The following is a 24152-nucleotide window of genomic DNA, read 5'->3' as shown; positions in this document are numbered from 1 at the left end:
CTTCCTGACCGAGGCCAAGATGCCTCGTCACACCCGTCATTCCACCTGAAAACCCGCCCCGCTTCGAACAACGAGCCCAGAAAGGAAGACCCTACAGATGATGATGATGCTAGCAGACTCGCACCCCGAGGTTGCAAAACGCCCCTTGCTGACACAGAGACACAAACACCGCCAAGGAGTCGCGGTAGCCCGAACCCCAACGCCCCCGAAGGAGAGCAAGATGGCGACAGCGGACAAAGAGAATCCCTGCTCACCCAAGAAGACCTCACCACGTCGCTAAAGGGACCCACGCTATCCACCGATCTTCGTACGGCTTGAAAACCTAGTGGCCAGCACGACCACCAAGACAAGGAGAGGCGAGATCTCGATAATTGAATCGGGGAGAGCCTGCTTGCCTCACCTCTGTCCAAAACAACTCCTTGCACATCAAAAAGAGCGAAAGAAGAGAAAAAGTACCTTCGTCGAACAAAAAAAGGAGAATAAATCAAAGGCACTCCAGAGCGCGCGACCTGCATCCCCGATCTACGCCGAGGAGAAAAGGATGGATAAATCGCAGGCATCCCCGAGCAAGCCGCCTGCACCCCCCGAGCATGTCGCAGGCACTCCCTGGCTGCAGAAGTCAACGGACGCGGAACCCTCAGAGACAGAGGCAGCACAAAGGACAGGCGGGCCCGACACAGCAGAGCAGAAACTGTCCTGACCCAAGATGGCAGGCGAGCCACTGGTACGGTCACGACAAAGATGGTTTAGATTGAAACGCTTCCCTGTGAAAGACATCGGAGCAGCCATAGACGATCGCATCGGCACCCAAACGGAGCTGATCTTGAATCCCAAAAATGACGACGAAGGATCTTCCAAGATACCGATCTGGACTCAAGGCGCGAAAGAGGCTTTGCGAGGGTGGTGCATACCTCGCGAAGAGGCTCGACCGAGGGAGGGAGGAGGGACTACCGCCCACGAGTGCCTCAACACTGGGTGTCGCCGAGACCTGAACAACGAGGCGCAATGGAGGCAAGCACGACGCCTGCGAAAGTTGAGTGAAAGGCAACCCGCGCACCACCAGTCACCCAGCTTCGCCTGTGAAAGACAAGAGCGAGAAAGCTTTTTGGAGAAAGACCGTTGCCAGGTAGCTTGCACCTCCTGCCAGCCCCGACCGTCGATCGAGCTGGGCGGCCTACGAAAGAAAAATGGAGCTTGTAGAGTGGCGCCAACAGAGCATGCCTGAAGGGATTCCACCCTGACAGCTCTAAGAAATCGCCCGACATCACGAGCCAGTAGAGAACCGGCGGCGAGACAGGACGCGAAGGCCTCTGATAGAGAGAAAAACACACGAAAAGATAAGCGAAAAGGGAGAGCAACAAAAGCACCTTGGCAGCGAAGGGCGAAAGCGAGTCCCCAATCGTTCAAAGCCTCTAGTTTAGAGGATAGAGCATGTTGGTTGGCCTGCAGGGAGTTGGAAGCTCCTAAGCCCCAGAAGAAGAGGGATGAGGGAGGCATGTGTCCCACCGTAGGACTGGCGATGGAGGTCGGAATCCTTGACGCCGATGGCCGAAACCCCTTACACTCGGGAGACTTGGAGCTTGGCGGAGGACTTCTTCTAGATGCCGAGGACTATGGTGTCGGTGCCGCGGACGCCCACCGCCGTGTATCCCTTCCGGACGGCCTCCAGCACGTACTCCACCTCCCGTCGTGCATCGCTGAGAGCTGACGATGCCTCAATCACCAACTCACCCGCCACCGCACCGCTGGATCGCTGTTGATGCCCCTACACCCGGCAATTGGACCTCCAATGGGGCTAGGGTTCTCCGGTTCCTTAACACCACAGAGAGTGGTCAATCAACTAGCCTCAACACCACAGAGAATGCCTGGGGAGGGAGGAGAGAGGCTATCGAGCATGGGGACAGGTTTACGATGGGCGGGAAATGGCAAAAAAAGTGGTTGTCCGGTCAATCCAGATCGGAGGTCGAGAGGTCATGAGAGAGAGAGAGAGATGGGCTCCGATGACCGGCGAGCAACGGGGGTGGGGAAAGGCAGAGTCATCGGCGAGCAGGCACCGACATGAGTGCGAGCATCAAGGCCGCCCACGACTGGATTCGGTGAGAGAGAGGTATCAGACAGAGCAGGCGATGGCATGGTGCTCAACAGAGCAGAAGAGGGAGTTCATCTCCGGCGAGTTTCTCATCGTCGGTGCTCGTCCCCGGAGGTGGTCGTCTGATCAAACTCGGGATGGAGAGGGAAGATGGGAAGGAGAATCACTGTATAACAAAAGGGGGAAGGACCTTCCCACACAGAGACGGGCGGGTGTGTTCGTTCGATCTGATGGAGATCGTGAGCCCTCCGCCGACGGTGAGACAAAATCCTCCTCGCAAGGCCAAGACTCCCACTTCCAGACCCCCCGAAACCCTAGCCCCTTCCTCTGCTACCGCTCGACCTGCCCTTCACGCGATCCATCCCAACCCAGAGAGCCCCGCAGCCGCTGACCAGAAGAAGCCTCTCCAGAAGAAACCTGCCGCCGAAACTGCCGCGGAGGCCGAAACTCTCCGTGTGTTCCTCCGCATCTGGCCGCTGAAGGAGACGAAGATCAAGAGAGAGAGGAGAGAGAGACAGGAGAGAGAGAGAGAGATTGGTAGTTGCTCAGGTGCTAAATGGGTTTTTCAGTCTTTATTCATTTTATTTATAAATTCTGACCTTACAAATGTGATCTATATATGTACAGGTTTGGATTCCTCGTAAATCAACCATTCCCAACACATTTATGAGGTCGTAACTCCTAAAAAATACTGAAAAGGCAGAAAAATCCATTTAGCACCTAACGTGTAAGCAACAACCAATTTCTTTATATATACGAGTTGAGTCGGGCCAGCCCATGGCCCACCCAGTAGCAGTTAGCTTCAAGTCGGGGCTGGCCAAAAGCCCGGTTTGGGCCTAATTTATAGGCCCAACCCCAGACCTGACCGGCAGGCGCCTAGCTTATTGCCCACCTCTAGATGGTTTGTACATGGTTGGTCCGACCACATCATCTCCTCACCTTGACTAGCTCGATCAGAAGAATCCAAATAAAACAGTGTCACGTGGTTTATTCTTCTCTGCTTGCAAGAATCAAAGGAAAATGTTCCTCTCAAAGGCTTGTCTGTTGCAACTTCGACTACTTTGTCCACTTTACTTTGAAGTAGAAGGCGATATAAAGCGGGTGCCTTTGAATGAACCATGGCCGTTGTTCGTGACAACGTATCCTCATCTACTTAAGACTGTTCCAAATGCCTACAACAAAGGCGTTTAATGACTGAAAGCCCTCCCGAATCCTCAACCCAGCTTACAGAGGTTCCTACTTCGAGAGGGTGGTGTGTGTTCTCCTCGAAGATGACCGTTAGCTACATCGCGTGTTCGGGAGGTCTCAATGAGCATCACATATGTAAGCACATGGGGCTCGTATCCCCATGTTTGTGAGCATCAATTAGCGTCAAAGTCCGGTGCGGTTGCAAAGACTTAATTTCCCTTTCTTGCTATTCTTGCAGGCCAACTCCCTGCAGGCCAACCAACATGCTCTATCCTCTAAACTAGATAGAGAGGCATGTGTCCCACCGTAGGACTGGCGATGGAGGTCGGAATCCTTGACGCCGATGGCCGAAACCCCTTACACTCGGGAGACTTGGAGCTTGGCGGAGGACTTCTTCTAGATGCCGAGGACTATGGTGTCGGTGCCGCGGACGCCCACCGCCGTGTATCCCTTCCGGACGGCCTCCAGCACGTACTCCACCTCCCGTCGTGCATCGCTGAGAGCTGACGATGCCTCAATCACCAACTCACCCGCCACCGCACCGCTGGATCGCTGTTGATGCCCCTACACCCGGCAATTGGACCTCCAATGGGGCTAGGGTTCTCCGGTTCCTTAACACCACAGAGAGTGGTCAATCAACTAGCCTCAACACCACAGAGAATGCCTGGGGAGGGAGGAGAGAGGCTATCGAGCATGGGGACAGGTTTACGATGGGCGGGAAATGGCAAAAAAAGTGGTTGTCCGGTCAATCCAGATCGGAGGTCGAGAGGTCATGAGAGAGAGAGAGAGATGGGCTCCGATGACCGGCGAGCAACGGGGGTGGGGGAAGGCAGAGTCATCGGCGAGCAGGCACCGACAAGAGTGCGAGCATCAAGGCCGCCCACGACTGGATTCGGTGAGAGAGAGGTATCAGACAGAGCAGGCGATGGCATGGTGCTCAACAGAGCAGAAGAGGGAGTTCATCTCCGGCGAGTTTCTCATCGTCGGTGCTCGTCCCCGGAGGTGGTCGTCTGATCAAACTCGGGATGGAGAGGGAAGATGGGAAGGAGAATCACTGTATAACAAAAGGGGGAAGGACCTTCCCACACAGAGACGGGCGGGTGTGTTCGTTCGATCTGATGGAGATCGTGAGCCCTCCGCCGACGGTGAGACAAAATCCTCCTCGCAAGGCCAAGACTCCCACTTCCAGACCCCCCGAAACCCTAGCCCCTTCCTCTGCTACCGCTCGACCTGCCCTTCACGCGATCCATCCCAACCCAGAGAGCCCCGCAGCCGCTGACCAGAAGAAGCCTCTCCAGAAGAAACCTGCCGCCGAAACTGCCGCGGAGGCCGAAACTCTCTGTGTGTTCCTCCGCATCTGGCCGCTGAAGGAGACGAAGATCAAGAGAGAGAGGAGAGAGAGACAGGAGAGAGAGAGAGAGAGATTGGTAGTTGCTCAGGTGCTAAATGGGTTTTTCAGTCTTTATTCATTTTATTTATAAATTCTGACCTTACAAATGTGATCTATATATGTACAGGTTTGGATTCCTCGTAAATCAACCATTCCCAACACATTTATGAGGTCGTAACTCCTAAAAAATACTGAAAAGGTAGAAAAATCCATTTAGCACCTAACGTGTAAGCAACAACCAATTTCTTTATATATACGAGTTGAGTTGGGCCAGCCCATGGCCCACCCAGTAGCAGTTAGCTTCAAGTCGGGGCTGGCCAAAAGCCCGGTTTGGGCCTAATTTATAGGCCCAACCCCAGACCTGACCGGCAGGCGCCTAGCTTATTGCCCACCTCTAGATGGTTTGTACATGGTTGGTCCGACCACATCATCTCCTCACCTTGACTAGCTCGATCAGAAGAATCCAAATAAAACAGTGTCACGTGGTTTATTCTTCTCTGCTTGCAAGAATCAAAGGAAAATGTTCCTCTCAAAGGCTTGTCTGTTGCAACTTTGACTACTTTGTCCACTTTACTTTGAAGTAGAAGGCGATATAAAGCAGGTGCCTTTGAATGAACCATGGCCGCTGTTCGTGACAACGTATCCTCATCTACTTAAGACTGTTCCAAATGCCTACAACAAAGGCGTTTAATGACTGAAAGCCCTCCCGAATCCTCAACCCAGCTTACAGAGGTTCCTACTTCGAGAGGGTGGTGTGTGTTCTCCCCGAAGATGACCGTTAGCTACATCGCGTGTTCGGGAGGTCTCAATGAGCATCACATATGTAAGCACATGGGGCTCGTATCCCCATGTTTGTGAGCATCAATTAGCGTCAAAGTCCGGTGCGGTTGCAAAGACTTAATTTCCCTTTCTTGCTATTCTTGCCATAAAATGATGGTTCAAGAAAATAACAAAAATGTCCTTCGTTCAAAAAAAGAAAAACGACGATTCAAAAAAAGGACAAAAATATTCTTCATCTAGAAAGTCGGGGATGATGTTAACTCTTCAAAGTCTAAACAGCGAAACAAACCTAAAACGCTCTCTTTCTTTTCCGTTTGAACTTTCTGTCGTCATCTTCCTCTTCTTCCTTCTCTGTGAAACACTGTATTAAGGGGAGCAAAGAGCCGGCAATCCGATGGTGATCGTCGTCATCTTTCTGATAGCAGTATCCAGAATGCTGTCCTCGTTCAGCGAGCAACCGGCTGCGGCGGCTAGGGTTGGCAGTGGGGCAGGGCGGGGGACAAGGTCTCCACCCCCGCCCCGCCTCAAGATTAGAACCTCCATCCCCGCCTTCATCCCCGGCAGGGATGGATTTTAACCTCCACCCCCACCTTCATCCCCGTTTCATGTCCTCCATCCCCGATTCAAACGGGGATGAGGCAGGGCGGGGCAGGGATGAGGCGGGGAAAAGTGGCAGGGACGAGGCGGGGGGGGGGGGGGGGGAAGGGTACATCCATCCTCGAATGGGGATGGATTTTAACCTTCGTCCCCGCCTCCATCCCCGTTTCATACCCATTCATCCCCGGTCCAAACGGGGCGGGGTAGGGCCCCGCTTTCCTCCGATCCACTGCCATCCCTAGCGGTGCCCCCTCCACTGCCTTCGAAGGGCACCTACAACGGAATCTTCTTCAAGTACTCCTACAACAGAGTCTTTCAAAGTACAATCCGTCTACCTCTACGTCAGCAATACTTTCAATCAGGGCTATGCCTTCCAGGGCACCCTGGCGCTGCTCAACACGTGTGTTTGCACCCTCAAGTCTTGGTGGGCATTCGTCGGGTTCTAGCACCGCAAGGTCCTCATCTCGACCTCCAACGCCGTGCTCTCTAACAGGACCCACCTCTCTGCCAAATCAATGGCAAATCGCTATGTGATTTTCGTAAATCGCTATATCGAGTAGCGATTTACAAAAATCTCATAGCGAAAATAAATGGCAAACGGCTATGCGATTTTCGTAGCAATTTAACAAAATCTCATAGCGAAAATAAATGGCAAATCGCTATGCAATTTTCGTAAATCGCTAAATCGACTAGCGATTTACAAAAATTGCGTATAAAAAAAAAATAAAAAATTGCTAAATCGAGTAAAGATTTACGAAAATCAGGTAGCAAAAAACTAAAAATAAAAAATTGCAGGAAAGGGTGTTACGAAAACCTCAAGCAAAAAACAACCGAAGGAAACATATGAGCGCCACGATCAAACAAAACACTTTATTGCTCTTTTTCGACAGTTACAAGAGGGAAAGAAAAGAAAGAATTTATACAAGCCCCCCCAAAAAATTTTGTTTCCCCCGCCAGGGGCGGCACCCCGTGGACCCCCGCTTGTTGATCGTGCAACGGGACCCACGCCGGGGGGATCCCCCGGACCCCCCTTCTGTAAGGGCAAAAACTCTGAATCAAGCTCCATAACTCATCAAGTTGAATCATGCTACAGTCAGTCGGTGCTTGATGGAGCAGTGTAGGATCGTCTGCTGGATGTGCACAGAGGCAGAAAGAGAATGAAGAGAGAGAGAGGGTTGATGTTCATGGCCTTCTTTAGGGGGGATTCCTTTCTCGGATAATTCTGCAGTGCAGGGACTGGGTCTTAAATAACCATCTTCGAGGTACTTAAGTCTTTGCAACCGCTCTTTTTCTAGAATCGTCGTTTTATGGCACCAATGGAGGAAAGGGTACTTAAGTCTTTGCAACCGCACCAGACTCTGATGCTAACTGATGCTGACAAACATGGGGATACTAGCCACACGTGCTTACATACGTGGCACTCATTAGGACCCCCAAACACAAGATGTAGCTAACGACCGTCTTTGGGGGGGGGGGGGCATATAACCTGCTTCGCCCTACTTCACTAGGATGTGTGGTGACCCTTTCCCCATATGTGGGAGTAGACCAATCCCCTCTATCAGAAGACAAGCCACTCTCTTTGAATTTAGTGATGGCAGTGGACTGAGGGAAAATGGGGTCCCGCCCCCGCCTTGCCTCGTTTGGACCGGAGATGAAGGACATGAAACGAGGATGGAGGTTAAAATCAAAACTCGTATAGGGATAGATCCAAAGATGGACTTATGCTTTCCTCTACCCCGCCCCATCTTCGTCCTCGATCTCGGCCTTGCCTCGCCCTGTCCCATCCTTGATCCTTCTTTAGAGATAGCAGTGAACTGAGGGAAAATAGGGCCCCACCCCGCCACACTCTGTTTGGACTCAGAATGGAGGACATGAAACAGAGATGGAGGCAGGGATGGAAGTTTAAATCAAAACTCATGTGGGGATGAAATTTCCCGCCCCCACCCCGGCCCACTGCCATTCCTATTTGAATCCAGTCTCTCCTACCATCGCCCTGTGAAAATCATGAGCTGGAACTCTCTAGGGATGGGAAGATCCTAGGTTTGTCGTCACATAGCAGCCACATTGAAACAACATCATGGATCCTGATTGTGTCCTCTCTATGCAACTAGATTCACATAGTTTTGTTTAAGTTTTCAATAAACAGGTAGGGGTTTGCATAACCCCACCTTTCACTGTATAAAAAAAAACAGAAGGATGATTTTGAAGTATAGAATAAGGAAAGGATGATTTTGGTTTTGCCTTACAAGGGACGGATAATTATAGGAAAATAAAAAAGTATTGTTTGTATATCAAACACATTCTTGTTGTTTTTGAAATACAAACTACAGTTTTTAACCTGGGCTATGTTGTAGAGTAATGAAGATAACAAAAATATTCGCAGAAGCAATATAGGATCTAACAAAGGCACAATCAAATCACAACATAAGGGTTTACGTGGTTCGGTCAACACGACCTACATCCACGGGACATCCAATAGCTTGCTCAAAGCTAAAGAGAATAACAACAAAAGAATCACAGGAAGAGATGGATACAAGATTACCTCTCAGGTGCACAACCCGAGTCAAAACCCATACCACAACCAACATTTCTATCTGAAGATCAATGCATGATGACGAACCTTCTTTCCTCTTCTTCTCTTTACTTTCTCTCTTCTTTCTGCACATTGTCACTCTACTCACAACACTCTGCTCTTCTAATTCCAGCACACAACTTCTACACCTTTATTTATAGATGGCATAGAGCCTTCTAAATGTGAACCTTCTAGACTTATTTTAGAAATTGAAGAAGTTTTGGTCCTCCAACTTCTTCTGCATTAATGGAAGGCAGTGAGTGATCAGTACAACAAAGCAGTGGATTAGCGATGACTTCATTCCATCGCTATTTTGTCGCTAACCGGCTTAGCGACGGATAGCTTACGTCGCGAATTTTTTGACGCTAATTGGCGACGAAATAAATCTGTCACCAGTTCCGTCGCTAATTGCGACGGAATAACGAACGATGAATTCTGTCGCAAATCCGCCGGTACTAAACGGCGACCTCGTCTTGGTGACAGATTTACAGTCGTTGCTAAATTATATGTATAGCGACGGATATATCCGTCGCTAATCTGTCGCAAACAAGAAAAAAAAATAAAAAATTTTATTTGAAAATTAAATATCGAGAACACTACAATTTATATTTCCTGTACAATTTATATTTTCTGTAAATAAAAAACAAAGTACACATAAAATTTCATATAAAAGGAAACTAAAACAATTAATCGTTCCACTTTAAAATTAACAAGTTTAATTATTTACAATTCAACAATTATATTTTCGAAACAAAAAAAAATAGAACAAATTCAACATATTAATCTAATCATCGCCAAGATTTTGTGCGTCTTCTTGTTCATTGCCTTGATTTGTCCCTTCAGCTCCGCTACGCTGATTATCGCTAGCAACCTACACAAGAAAAGAATAGTCAGTATTGATAAACAAAATATATTAAAATAAATTATACACTATATGTGATTCTATCATGTGTTCTATGGCAGTAAAAAAACTCTATATGTGATTCTATCATGCTCATATGTGCTCTAAGGCAAGCAAAAAACTCTATATGTGATTCTATCATGAATGATATGTGTTCTAAGGCAGTAAAAAAACTCTATATGTGATTATATCATGCTCATATGTGTTCTAAGGCAGCCAGAAAAACTTTATATGTGATTCTACCATGCTCATATATGCTCTGAGGCAGGCAAAAAGCTATATATGTGATTCTATCATGCTCATATGTGTTCTAAGGCAGTCAAAAAAATGAATATGTGATTATAGCATGCTCATATGTGTTCTAAGGCAGTCAGAAAAACTCCATATGTGATTCTATCATGCTCATATGTGCTCTAAGGCAGGCAAAGCAAAAAACTTTATATGTGATTCTATCATGAATGATATGTGTTCTAAGGCAGTAAAAAAACTTTATATGTGATTCTAGCATGCTCATATATGTTTTAAGGCAGTCAAAAAACTGAATATGTGATTATAACATGCTCATATGTGTTCTAAGGCAGTCAAAAAAACTTTATATGTGATTCTATCATGCTCATATGTGCTCTAAGGCAGGCAAAAAACTTTATATATGATTATAGCATGCTCATATGTGCTCTAAGGCAGGCAAAAAACTCTATATGTGATTCTACTATGCTCATATGTGCTCTAAAGCAGGCAAAAAGCTATATATGTGATTCTATCATGCTCATATGTATTCTAAGGTAGTCAAAAAACTAAATATGTGATTATAACATGCTCATATATATTCTAAGACAGTCAGAAAAACTCTATATGTGATTCTACCATGCTCATATGTGCTCTAAGGCAGGCAAAAAGCTGTATATGTGATTCTAGCATGCTCATATGTGTTCTACGACAGTCGAAAAACTGAATATGTGATTATAGCATGCTCATATGTGTTCTAAGGCAGTCAAAAAAACTGAATATGTTAAGGCAATCAAAGCTACATGAAATCTAACGACATGCAATATATTGCATGAAACTTTCATACCTGAGAGGGACCTGCAATCGAAGTTCCCCTGTTCAGCAAAAAATTGTTGAACTCAGCTCAGAGAACGTCGGCAACGGTTTCATGGAAGTAGTCACGCAATGTGTCCTTAACGATCTGGTGTACATCATCACCGGAAAGAATATGATGCTGCTTGGAGCTTATGTCGACGGAAGAAGTCTGTGAGCCGTAACTGGAAGAAGCAATAACAGGTGAAGTGTTCATATTACTCCCAAACCGGAACACACGACCCTTTTTGGGTTCACCTGCTGCAGTCACCCATGATGCAGGATCAAATGATGGATGCTGAGTAGCGTCATCGCCATATCGCTCTACCATTTGTTGCTCATATGTCTCCTACAAAATAATGTTTAAAGTATGCATTAATAATTAATGATAACATTATGATAACTTGCATATTGCAATGATTATTAATAGAATAAATACATACCGTTGTCATTCTCGCCTTCTCTGATACGAAGTCTCTTGTGGTCTTCCGTTTATATGTTTCAACAAACACATCCTTATATGGTACAATGCCTTCTTTTTTTGCTTCCTGCGAAGTTAAATGATAAAAGATTTAGTAAACAAGTTTGCAGCAATACTTATAAAATTAATATTATATATTGATGAGTTACCATTTTCTTCAGATGGCTCCCAAAAGTCTTAGATCCTCCTGTGTGTAGATGGGCTTCGGGCATTTTCGCTTGATTTTGTGCATCCTTCGCAGAGTGATTTCGAAATGCATCCCCCACCCACTTGTCGCACATTCCATCCCAATAATCTCTCCTTATAGTAATAGGGTCATGGCCTTTCCACTGTAGTGGATCATCTATTCCGCCAGATGCTTTTTTTGCTGCAGTCTTCATATTATGCAACATGTCTGCAAATCGATTGGCAGTCACCCTTTGCCATACCTTCCTTGCATCATGTTCCTCCACCGTAGTCGCGAAGCGATTCGAAGCCTATATATATTTTCAAAAAGTTAGTAGACATGATTATAAAAAAAATTTAAATATGAAACACATTAACTATGACAAACAACTGTATACTGTGAATGAGGACCACAATTTGTCTATGACCTCTTTTGGATACTCTTTCCATTGAGCGACTTGTCTTGATAGATGTTGAAGAAGTGAATTTCTAATCTCGCGTACTACTTCTTGTGGCTCAAACCTCCTGTTGTATATGAATTGGTAGACAGTAAATATCAATATAAAATATTTATAAGATATGCAATAATTGAAAACAAAATACTTACGGTCGATTATCGATATACACTATTCGAATGAGTCTTCTTGTTCCAGACTGAAAAGACCTTGCATCCTGTGTTGGCTCCTGACTTGTGTGATCAACTGGTGTAGGTGGGTCGTGTACAGGCGAAACATCATCTGTAAAAAAATACGTTAGAAATTCTCAGAATGTGCATTTCAACTAATCAAGCATCCAATTAGTTAAATGATATACATATCACAGGAGCCCGTGAAGATGAAGGCTGGGCCTGGCTACTACTGGATGAACGACCACTGTAACCTCCACGAACCATATTCTAACAAATAACAAATGTCATATAATACATTCAAATAATTCGCATCAAGTATTACAATATATTCAAATCATTCGCATCAAGTATTGCAATACATTCAAATGATTCGCAACAAGTATTACAATACTTACAAATAATTCAAATCATTCACATCAAGTACAATATAATATATTCAAATAATTTGCATCAAGTATTACAATACATTCAAGTCATTCACATTAAGTATTACAATACATTCAAGTCATTCACATCAAGTATTACAAAACATTCAAGTCATTCACATCAAGTATTGCAATGCATTCAAATCATTCACATCAAGTATTGCAATGCATTCAAATCATTCACATCAAGTATTGCAATACAACTCATTCATTCGCATCAAGTATTGCAATGCATTCAAATCATTCACATCAAGTATTGCAATGCATTCAAATCATTCATATCAAGTATTACAATACATTCAAATAATTCAAATCATTCACATTAAGTATTGCAATACAACTCATTCATTCACATCAAATATTACAATACATTCAAATAATTCAAATCATTTACATCAAGTATTGCAATGTATTCAAATCATTCGTATTAAGTATTACAATACATTCAAATAATTCAAATCATTCACATCAAGTATTGCAATACAACTCATTCATTCACATCAAGTATTACAATACATTCAAATAATTCAAGTCATTCACATCAAGTATTGCAATGCATTCAAATCATTCACATCAAGTATTGCAATGCATTCAAATCATTCGCATCAAGTATTACAATATATTCAAATAATTCAAATCATTCACATCAAGTATTGTAATACAACTCATTCATTCGCATCAAGTATTACAATACATTCAAATAATTCACATCAAGTATTACAATGCATTCAAATCATTCGTATCAAATATTACAATACATTCAAATAATTCAAATCATTCACATCAAGTATTGCAATACAACTCATTCATTTGCATCAAGTATTACAATATATTCAAATAATTCAAATCATTGACATCAAGTATTGCAATGCATTCAAATCATTCGTATCAAGTATTACAATACATTCAAATAATTCAAATCATTCGCATCAAGTATTACAATACATTCAAATAATTCAAATCATTCACATCAAGTATTGCAATGCATTCAAATAGAGGTTTGTATTACAAGATTTTACTCACTAGCTTGAGAATTTTTCCTCGTCACTTGTTTGACTTTCATATTCTTCTTCTTCTTCTTCTTCATTGTTTACCCATCCACTTGGTATATCATTTGGATCACATTCTTCTATGAATGTTTCATCGGTCAATTGAGATATGACATGCATATCATGCGCAACATCGTGACCATAAGAGAAGTCATAGATATCATCTGATTGATAGTAATCACTGTCTTCAGCTAACTTGTCTTCCTGTAACTGATCATACTCAGGGTATAGTTTGGACTTCACCTTGCAAACTGCCCACCATTCATTTCTATCTAACTTTTTTATACTCGGATATGAAGTATAATAAACCTGTTGAGCTTGCGAGGCTAATATGAATGGTTCATATGTTCCAAACCTTGATTTATGATTCACCTCCACAATGCCTGAGGCTTTATCGAGTCGTGTTGCAGTTGGACCAAACCAATGACACTTGAATAAAGTTACCCTATTATTTATGCCTAAGTAAGTCAACTCCATGATTTCCTCTATAACACCGTAGTAATCAGGTTCATTTTCACCATAGTTGTTACCCTTGACACACATGCTACTATTCATCGTTGATTTGTTTATACCATAATCTTTTGTATGGAATCGATAACCATTTACGATATACCCGTTATAGCATTGCACAACTTTGGTCGGACCATTTTCTAAATCACATATTCCTTGATCTTTAACATCACCATGGCGGACCTACGCACAGACATAAACAATGATTGTAATCACGACCAATTAAGTAACTTAGTATTGCTTACAAGTACAAAATTTATGTTAGTGTCCTTACCAACTGTTTCAACGACTCCACAAACTTAGTTTTCACGTTCTTTTTGTACTTCTGCATCAGTGAGATGTGTAACTTCTCTTCGCAACTCTAGTTCAAATCGTCTGCAAACCACAAATACTTATATTACCGAACCATGTATGCATGTATAGAACATAAAAGGATTTATAATTGTGTTGCGTCTACATATACTTACTCAATGTATGGGTCGATCACTGAGCAATTAAAAAGAATATAGATGTGTGTTGCGTCTTGCTCTCGATCTGTCAAGAGCCTTGATCGACAACTACCAAATGCATGCCCAAGTGGTTGAAATATCGACAGCTTGTCAGCTACAGTTACTTGTTCTCCATCATCGTTACGAGGCATGCATGTGTAACGTGTTGGAATGTGAGGTTCAAAGTACATAGATGAGAAATTTGAAATCTCTTCTAAAGTGTACGCCTCACAAATAGTCTTCTACTCTTGCTTTATTACGAACCTTTTTTTTGAGGTCAAACATGCATCTGGCAAAAATATACATTTCAAATTTGCAATATCTGTCATTAAATCCATACGGGCCTTCGGATTATCCTTTGTTTTTCCTTTAACATTCATTACTATATTGAACACATTATCAAACACATTTTTCTTCACATGCATCACATCCAAATTATGTCGTATCAATAGGGTCGACCAATATGGTAGTTCCCAAAAAATAGATTTCTTTGTCCAATTGTGATCCTTTCCAAATCCACGGAAGGGTGTTGGACTGTGGGCATCTGTTAATACATCTGGAAAGTATCGCAATCTTCTTAGAATCTCTATGCCAGACAAACTTGTGGATGAATCTTCCATTTCAGTTGTGTCTGCTCTAAACGCATTCTTTTGTCGTCGGAACGGATGGTCGCTGGGTAGAAATCGACGATGGCACTCAAACCAGCAAGGCTTTCTTCCATGTGTCAATCTAAAAGCTTTGGAATCCTCCATGCAGTACGGACATGCCAACCTCCCATGTGTGCTCCAACCAGATAGCATACCATATGCAGGGAAGTCACTGATTGTCCATAAAACAATGATCTTTATATTGAAATTTTGTTTTTTGTGGGCATCATACGTGGTAACACTGTCATCCCATAGTACTTTTAGTTCATCAATCAATGACCTTAAATATACATCAAGATTTTGTCCAGGTGAGGTTGGACCAGGGATCAACAGAGACAAGAAAAGATTTGGACGTTTCATACAGAAGCTTTGTGGAAGGTTGTATGGAGTTACAAATACTGGCCAGCATGAGTATGGAGTTGATCTACCCTCAAATCGATTAAATCCATTTGTACATAGACAGAGTCTAACATTTCGCACTTCTATTGCGAAGTTCTGATGAGTACGATCAAAGTACTTCCAAGCTTCAGCGTCAACAGGATGTGTGATCTTGTTTTCATCGTGTCGAACTTTATTTGCATATCATCTCATGTGTTTAACTGTCCTTGAAGACATATACAATCGTTGCAATCTAGGAGTGATAGGAAAGTAGCGGAGCGACTTGTATGAACAAACATGGAAAATGTTTGTTCCATAGATGGTAAGGTTCTACAAATTGATTATTCTTACAAATCTTGCAGAGACACCTAATCCGACCTGTGGGATCCACTGTACTGACACTTGCCATTGCAAATTCAATAAAACTTTTAACACCATCCATATATTTATGCGATAACTCATTGTTCACTATCCTACGGTACATTCATTCACGGTTTGCAGTCATTTTCGTATGATGTTACGAATAATAACCTAACCAGTTAAAAGAGAACCATCAGAATGCTATGATGAAGAAAATATCAAATTTATTATGCAATATATGATGTCATACAATAACAAGAATTATGATGCATGCATTGATAACTTAATATTTTCATGTGCAAACTATTAATGACACGATACATTCATTTGAAGCATGCTTTCATTATACAATTTCACATGGAATCCATAATCAAATTGAAAGTAACTACATGCAAACATTGATACAATTACATCGAAATCATTCATATCAAACAAATGTCAAACATATACATGCAGCAAACACACTTCAATATTTCACTAACTACTACCATGCCTAGCATGAAATCCGTACTCCAAAAATAAGAACACTTCTATATTCATACATTAAAATCATGTTCAACGTGATCTTCGAACTCCAACAAAGCAGCCCTAGATATCAACAACTAAGTGAGTGTGTGAACAATAAAGTGTTACATCTAATAAATTAAATAGCATGTGATGCGCTTGCATCACTTACTCACCACAGGTATTTACCTGATTTGCATTATTTTTATCACTTACTTACCACGGGTGGCTGAGCACAAGCGGGTTCCGTTGAGAAATCTGCAAAAAACACTGTTTTAAAATGAAGTCACCAAAAAAAAACTGAGGCAAATGAAAACATCTTGCATAGGCCTTGAGAAGCCTAGCACCCAATGACCTACCGAAATGCAGGGGGTAGACCCCCTGCCGGAAACCGCAGGGGGTCGACCCCCTGCCGGAACGTAGGGGGTTGACCCCCTGTCGAAAACGCAGGGGTCAACCCCTTATCAGAATTTTACAAATTACTTGTCTCTGGGCGACAGCGGAAGGCTGACGAGGATCGGCAGCTGGCGAACGGTGGACGGTGGGGGCCGGAGAGAGGCCAACGGGACGGATAGGGCGGCGGGCAGGAGCGGGAGCAGCGAAAGAAGAAAAGAAAAAGAGGTCTGGGATTAGGGTTATGCAATAATTAACGACGGCTTAGCGACGGATTATTTCCGTCGCTAAACCGCCGTAAATCAAAACACGTAAATGGCGACATAATATATTTTATCGCCAATTTCGTCGCAAATTAGCGATGGAAGATTTTTCGTCGCAAACAGCGTCGCTAAATGGTGCGTTCATTACGACAAAATATTTTCTCGCAAAATTCGTCGTTATTTTCGTAAATTTTATTGATTATAGAGAAGAATGTGTTTCGCTCGTTAATCCGTTTCGAAAGAATAATTTAGTTACTAATAACCTATTTTCTTGTAGTGTCGATTATTTTACTTTTTCCCATCGTTAATGAAGGAACCCTTCAAGTTCTTCTAGGTTCATGGAAAATCATGGGTGGTTATTCCACCTGCCCTACATTATTAATGGAAGGATGGGCTGAACCCAAACATTTGCTCACCGTAACATTAAAATTCATTGACTTGGTCTACCACGTGGATTACAAATATAAGGATAATATGATCATTTAAAAATTTAAGCTCCATAAAAAAAAAACTCACGATTAAAAGTTAAAACCAAACGAAACAGTGGGATTGTTTTGTTTAAAGGTACCGTTAGATTTTCTTTTATCTCCCAAAATTCTATGGACATAATAAAGAAAACATCCACGTCAATAAACAGGAAAACGTCCTTTTCAAAAATACGGAAGCTTCTTACATAATTTCCTCTTAACTAAACACTATGCAGAAACTCACCCTCGCCATCGCCAGTGTAGTATTAATACGACCACCATTCTTCTGTAAACCATAAGTAAGAGAGAGAGAGAGAGAGAGATGGGGAGCGTGGTAAAAACGTCTTCTCCTCTCATGATTCCTGCCCTGTTTTTGCTCACCTTCCTGCTTGTCTCTACCCTCGCCACCAGCGACGGCGACTTGAGGTTCAAGTGCAGCAGCAACACCAAAAAATGCCAAGCCTTGGTGGGTTACTCCCCAAAGAACGCAACAACCCTCTCCGCCATCGCCACTCTGTTCGGCCTGGAGTCCCACTCCTCCCTGCTCGGCCCCAACTCCCTGCCCTTCGACACCTTAGAGTACCACACGATCAACGCCTCCGAGACGGTGCGGGTGCCCATCCCCTGCCTCTGCTCCAACGGCACCGGCTACTCCGACCACTCGCCCGTGTACGTCGTGAAGCCCGAACAGTTCCTCTACCTCATTGCCACGCAGGTGTTCTCTGGCCTCGTCCATTACCAGTCCATCGTTTCCGTGAACAACATCGCGGATGCCAACAAGATCTTTCCCGGGCAGAAGCTGTGGATCCCGCTGCCCTGCAGCTGCGACGAGGGCGGCGAGGGCTTCCCAGTCGCGCACTACACCCACGTGGTGGCGAATGGAAGCGACCTCGCCGGAATCGCGGCGGAGTTCGGAACCAACCAGTCGGAGCTCATGAGGCTCAACGGTATCACCGACCCCAAGGAACTCAAGGCCGAAGATATTCTCGACGTCCCCATCAGAGGTGAGAGAGAGAGAGACCCCACCCCCACTTCCCCCTCGGCTTCCTGTTTCCCACAGTTGCCCGTTTAGTTGTGTTGAGTTTGTTTTTTGAGTTAACAGAACAGAAAAGAAAACCCAACAAAAACGCGATTTCGGTGAACTGAAGCACGATCTCGGGCGTGTTTGATTTCGAAGGTAAAGTTGCGAGTGTGAAATGACCAGATCCACCCTATTCGCTTAGTTGTGTTGAGTTTGACTGCTAAAAACTCAATGTCCCGTATAGTTGTGTTGAGTTTGATTGCGAGGTAAAGTTCCGACGCTACCTTCATCCGACGCGTGTCTCCCTCTAACTCGTGATTCTACGTCTTGTTGTGGACATTGGGTTGCTGTAATTTTTTGTCAAAAATTTATCACAACCTTTATGTTTAAATATCATGATTTTATCACAAGATTAACTTGGTAAAACGGAATTCTTTTATCCTAGATCAGTTCTTATCCATATTTGTGTTGAAGATGACGTTGCAAGTTTCTAACAGATTGAAATGTGATGTAGTTTGCTCTTCTGAGATCCAGAATACGTCGTTGGACAGTTCTTTGGTGGTGGCTAATGGCAGCTACGCGTTTACTGCTAAAAACTGCGTCCTCTGCAAATGCAGCAGCTCTTCCTGGCAGTAAAATCCTAGTACTCTGTGGTTCTTTTTTTTTCACTGGGGGCAGATTGAATTTCTTCATGTTGGTGTTGTCTTTTGAGGAGGGTTTCTGTTGAGTTGCTGATTTCTTTTGGGGTGTTTTTTTTTTTGTTTGTGTTGGTGATATCCAGATTAGATTGTAATCCTGTGGGTAAGAATTCTGCATGCTCCTCCATGAAGTGCAGTGGTACAGAGATGGTGATCGGGAACTCGACGGCTGCTGGTGCCTGTGAAGCGAGCGTGTGCTCTTATGCTGGTTATACAAATCAGAGCATCCTCACTGCCTTGGTCAACAGATCAACGTGCCCTGCTTCTACCAGTGAGTTGCTTCCTGCTTACCTAAAGTTGCTGTTTAGAAAAATATCGGCGAAGTTTGGAAAATATTATGGGGAATTCACCAAAAAATGCATAGTTTCAAAATATCATCTACTTTGAAAATATCTCATTTTTAGAGCAATATTAGCGCGGTAGAAACACTTTTGTGTACCGTTGATAATATGTTTTAGTTTTGTATATATCTTATCAGCATTCAATTGATAGAAATTCCTATACACCCTAAAAAGTTGTGGTATTTTTGGAAAGGGGTAATGTTTGCTACCCTCGTAGGTAAGGAACCTTCTAGTGAAAATTTGTAATTATTATTATTGACATTTAACCTTGTAGACGTCATCTACATGTTTGGTTTAGTAGAACGTAGCCCTTGAATCATGTTTTTCTAACACTTGTGTGAGATTTTCTAGGGGTTGAAAAATACACAAGTTGACAATATGGCAAATTTTGTGGGGGTAGCAAATACTTTGTCTTTTGGAAATATATAGTTATTTTAAAGATGGATTAGTTTTTTTTTTATAAGACCAAGAATAGTCAAATTAAATTTTTAAAGGGCAAGATAGGGACCTTCAAATTTTAAAAGGGCAAAAACATGCAACTATGATTTCTGAAACCTAACGAAAAAGGGTTCCCGTCTCTCACTTTTCGTGTGAAATGTGAGCTAATATTTTTTTTCTCTTGAATAATTTATTATGAACTTCAACATCTTTACTTTAATGTCTATATTTCTCCTTTCATGAAATGCAGCTGGGGGTCCATCAAACGCTGCTTTACGCATGCAAGGAGCAAGTTGGGGCTGGCCATTGAGCCTCTACGTCATGTTGGGGTTGCTTGCTTCATCGTTTGTTTGGTGATATTTGGGTTTCTGTACTATGATGAGTTGAATAAGGCACCCATTGGAGGAAACGTGTTTATTTATTTGTGGTCTAGCTCGTCCTTTTTTTTTTTGTCGCTCTTCTCCACTTTGTACTCTTGTGATCATTTTGGTGTGATCCTGCTGTATGTAGGAAAGAATAATATGTTCTCCAAAGTTTTGAGTTTTATTTTTTGCAGCTAGATTAGTCTCTGTCAATGGGTTGCTCCCCACAACTTGATCTCACATAATTATTCTGGTATCACAAGGTAGAAGCAGATCACCAGCCTATTAACAAATGTGATGGGCCTGGATGCGTCCATCAGAGAGAGAGAGAAACTCGAGCCCCCTTATCAATAATGTTTGTGTATAACTCTTACAACAACTACTTCGCCTTCATCCCAAAACAATTGGGGTCGACGATATGAACCAAAAAAGAAAATCATTCTGGGTCTTACACATGAATCCTTCTCCTCCAATCATTTCTATCCAATGTCATGTCCTCGGTGAGGTTCAAAGCATTAATATCCTTTTCTATCGTCTTCATCCAAGTCTTCTTAAGCTTATCTCGACCCCTTTTAACTAATATATTTTCCCATTTCTTCATCCTTCTAACTGGAGCATCATTAGGCCTTCGCCGAATATGTCCAAACTACCGTAAATGATTCTCTCTCATCTTATTTTTAATGGATGCAACGCCTACCTTCTTACGTATCTCCTCGTTTCAAATCTTATTTTTTATTGTATTTTCACACATCCATCTAAGCATATGCATCTCAGTTATACTCATTTTTTTAATATGATGTATCTTGGCAGTCCAACATTCCGTACCATATAGTAAAGTGAGCTTAATTGTCGTCTTATAAAATTTTTCCTTCAACCGCAATGGCATTCTACGATCGCACAACATTCCAGTTGCACTTTTCTATTTCATCCACCCAACCTTTATCCTATGATTTACATCTCCATCAATTTTTCCGTATTTTTGAATGATAGATCCCAAATATTTGAAACAGTCATCCACCAGTATTTCATGCTCACCAAGCTTCACTACACTCCCATCACTACTTCGTTGCTTACTAAACCGACATTCTATATATTTTGTCTTACTCAACTTAAAACCTTTTGCTTTCAATGTATGTCTTCATAATTCTAACTTAGCATTAACCTCAGTTCTAGACTCATCAATCAAAACAATATCATCAGCAAACAAGATACACCATGACACATTTTCTTGAATTGGTCTCGTAAGCTCATCCATAACTATAGCAAATAAGAAATGGCTTAATGCAAATCCTTGATGTAACCCAACCGTTATAAGAAAATTGGTTGTCACCCCTCCACAAGTGAGGACATTGGTTACTACTCCTTCGTACATATCTTTAATTATACTAATGTACTTGAGAGAAACACCATTCTTCATCATTGTCCACCAGAGAACATCTCTAGGTACTCTATTATATGCCTTCTCCAAATCAATAAAAACCATATGCAAATCTTTGTTCATCTCTTTATATCTCTCAATAAGTTGTGTAAGAAGATGTATAGCTTTCATAGTTGATCTTCCAGGCATAAAACCAAATTGATTCTCCGATATCATGACAACCTTCCTCAACCTATACTCAATCACCCTCTCCCAAAGTTTTATAGTATGACTCATGAATTTTATACCATGATAGTTTGTGCAATCTTGTATATCACCCTTATTCTTATATAGAGGCACCAAAGTACTCTTCCTCCACTCATTATGGATCTTATTTGTTCATCAAATCTTGTTAAAAAGATTTGTCAACCATTCTAAACCTTTCTCACTCAAGCATTTTCAAGTCTCGATAGGTATACCATCTGGGCCAACTGCCCTTCTTGATTTCATTTTCTTCAAAGCCTCTATAATTTCTTTCTTTTGAATCTTGTGCATGAAGTCACAATTCAGCCCATGAAAAAGAATGGAGAAGTCTCCAAGATCCTGAGTATGACTTTCATTAAATAGCTTATCAAAATAATATTTTCATCTCTCCTTAATCTCCTCATCTTTGACTAAAACCCTTTGCATTTTATCTTTGATACATCTAACCATACCCAGATCCCTCAATTTTCTATTTCTCATCTTTGCAAGCCTATAAATATCCTTCTCGCCCTCTTTGGTATCCAACTTGTCATAAACCTCCTTATATACCTTATCCCTCGCGTTTCGAACTACTTTTTTAGCTTCCTTTTTTGCCATCATATACTTCTCCAAATTCTCATTATCACGACTCTTACTTAGATTTCTATAACACTCGCTTTTAACCTTAATAGCTAATTTGACATCCTCGTTCTACCATGATGTATCCTTACCTAGCGGTTCACCGCTTTTAGACTCACCCAATACCTCCTTAGCCACCTTTCTCATGCCACCCGCTATCTTATTCCACATTGAGTCTGAATTCTCCTCGAGACACCAATCAACTTCCTTAACTACCTGCTCTACAAACATTCTTTGTTTAGCTCCTTTTAGTGCCCACCACTTAATTCTAGGATCTATCCTATGTCTATCCCTTTTGTGGCATTGTCTAATTCTAAGATCTAAAATTAGAACTCTATGTTGTGTAGCTACACTTTCTTCCGGTATAACCTTACAATCGATGCAACAACCCATATCTCTCTTTTTAAGTAGGAAAAAATCTATCTGACTCGTATTAACCCCACTTTTAAATGTTACTAGGTGAGACTCCCTTTTCCTAAACCAAGTGTTTTCTAAGATCATATCATAGGACAAACCAAAATCTAAAATCCTTTCTTCACTTTCGTTTCTTTCTCTTATACCATAGCCTCCATGGATACTCTCAAATTCATCTCTACTAATGCCTACATGTTCATTAAGGTCACCGCCGATGAAAAGCTTTTCACCATAAGATATCCCTTGTACTACTCCATCTAAATCTTCCCAAAATTGACGCTTAATGGAATCATCTAAACCTATTTGAGGTGCATAAACACTAATAATATTAATAACATCCGTACCTAATACTAATTTAATAAGTAAAATCCTATCATCCTTCCTACGGACCTCAACTACATTATCTATAAACTCACGACTCATAACAATCTCTACTTCATTCCTATTTCTATTTATTCCTGTATACCAAATCTTATATCCCCAAGGTTCTATCACTTTTGTTTTCTCACCTACCCATTTGGTCATTTGTAGACATAAAATATCCATCTTTCTCCTACACATAACATCTACTAACTCTATCAACTTACCAGTTAAAGACCCTATGTTCCAAGTGGCTAACCTAATTTTATGGTCTTGAATTATCTTCTTTACCCCCACTCGTCCAATAAAGTGAGAGAACCCTTGCCTATTTGACATCACACTCGGGCGCCCCCACACTCGGGCGCCGGTGTGACGCGTCGCTTTTGGGCGACGACCTAGCAACCCTTGCCCATTTATCACTGCCTTCGGGCCTATAGAATATGATAATGCTGCATATCTGCATATGCAGTGCCACTGACAGTCACTCATCTCAACATTTCTTGAGATGGATACCATGCCCATCTTGAAAAATGCCAAGATGGGTGGCTGTGTGGGCAATGCATGATGCAGTCGTGCTGCATTTTATGTGAACACATTAAAATTAGGTTGGTTTAGTTAAAATAGGTCTAGTTTGTAGGAAATTTTGGATCGAGTGTACACAGAGGGATCTCCTAAATGGGAGATAGCTCGTACTACATCTTCTCACTGTAAGTATATGCACATGGATAATATTTTACCTCCATTGGTATAGCCGTTTGCACCCTTATTTAAATATATTTTAATATATTTAATGCATTTTCAATGCATACATCTTGGGTTTCTTGTGAGTTACGAGCCCACCATTGTATGCCTCTTTGGATTCCAATGTGAGACCATTATGACCACATAGGATCCATTATTTAGATCCAACATTTCTTACTTGGCCAT

At 42.4% G+C, this 24152-nt stretch overlaps 1 protein-coding gene across 1 annotated transcript; it reads left to right on the top strand.

Annotated features, from left to right (window-relative positions):
• The first annotated feature begins 17655 nt into the window (after window positions 1-17655).
• LOC149832912 (lysM domain-containing GPI-anchored protein 2-like) lies at window positions 17656-20394 on the top strand. Its single transcript, XM_090012639.1, has 4 exons — window positions 17656-18356; window positions 18888-19005; window positions 19155-19342; window positions 20101-20394. Exons 1-4 carry the CDS (start codon window positions 17675-17677, stop codon window positions 20205-20207), a joined length of 1095 nt encoding a protein of 364 aa, XP_089868765.1. The 5' UTR covers window positions 17656-17674; the 3' UTR covers window positions 20208-20394.
• The last annotated feature ends 3758 nt before the right edge of the window (window positions 20395-24152 follow it).

Source organism: Nuphar pumila, chromosome 7 (assembly GCF_984573655.1).
Source record: "Nuphar pumila chromosome 7, dmNupPumi1.hap1.1, whole genome shotgun sequence".
Taxonomy (NCBI): Eukaryota; Viridiplantae; Streptophyta; class Magnoliopsida; order Nymphaeales; family Nymphaeaceae; genus Nuphar; species Nuphar pumila.
Note: the sequence above shows the minus strand (reverse complement) of the source record. Positions and strands in the feature narration are given on the sequence as shown.

What these genes read in the sequence shown, in the direction of transcription:
- LOC149832912 (XM_090012639.1), top strand. Translation starts at nt 17,675, where the DNA reads ATGGGGAGCGTGGTAAAAACGTCTTCTCCTCTCATGATTCCTGCCCTG. An exon ending in TCTCGACGTCCCCATCAGAG is followed by an intron (nt 18,357 to 18,887) that starts GTGAGAGAGAGA and finishes AATGTGATGTAG; the next exon opens with TTTGCTCTTCTGAGATCCAG. An exon ending in TGCAGCAGCTCTTCCTGGCA is followed by an intron (nt 19,006 to 19,154) that starts GTAAAATCCTAG and finishes GGTGATATCCAG; the next exon opens with ATTAGATTGTAATCCTGTGG.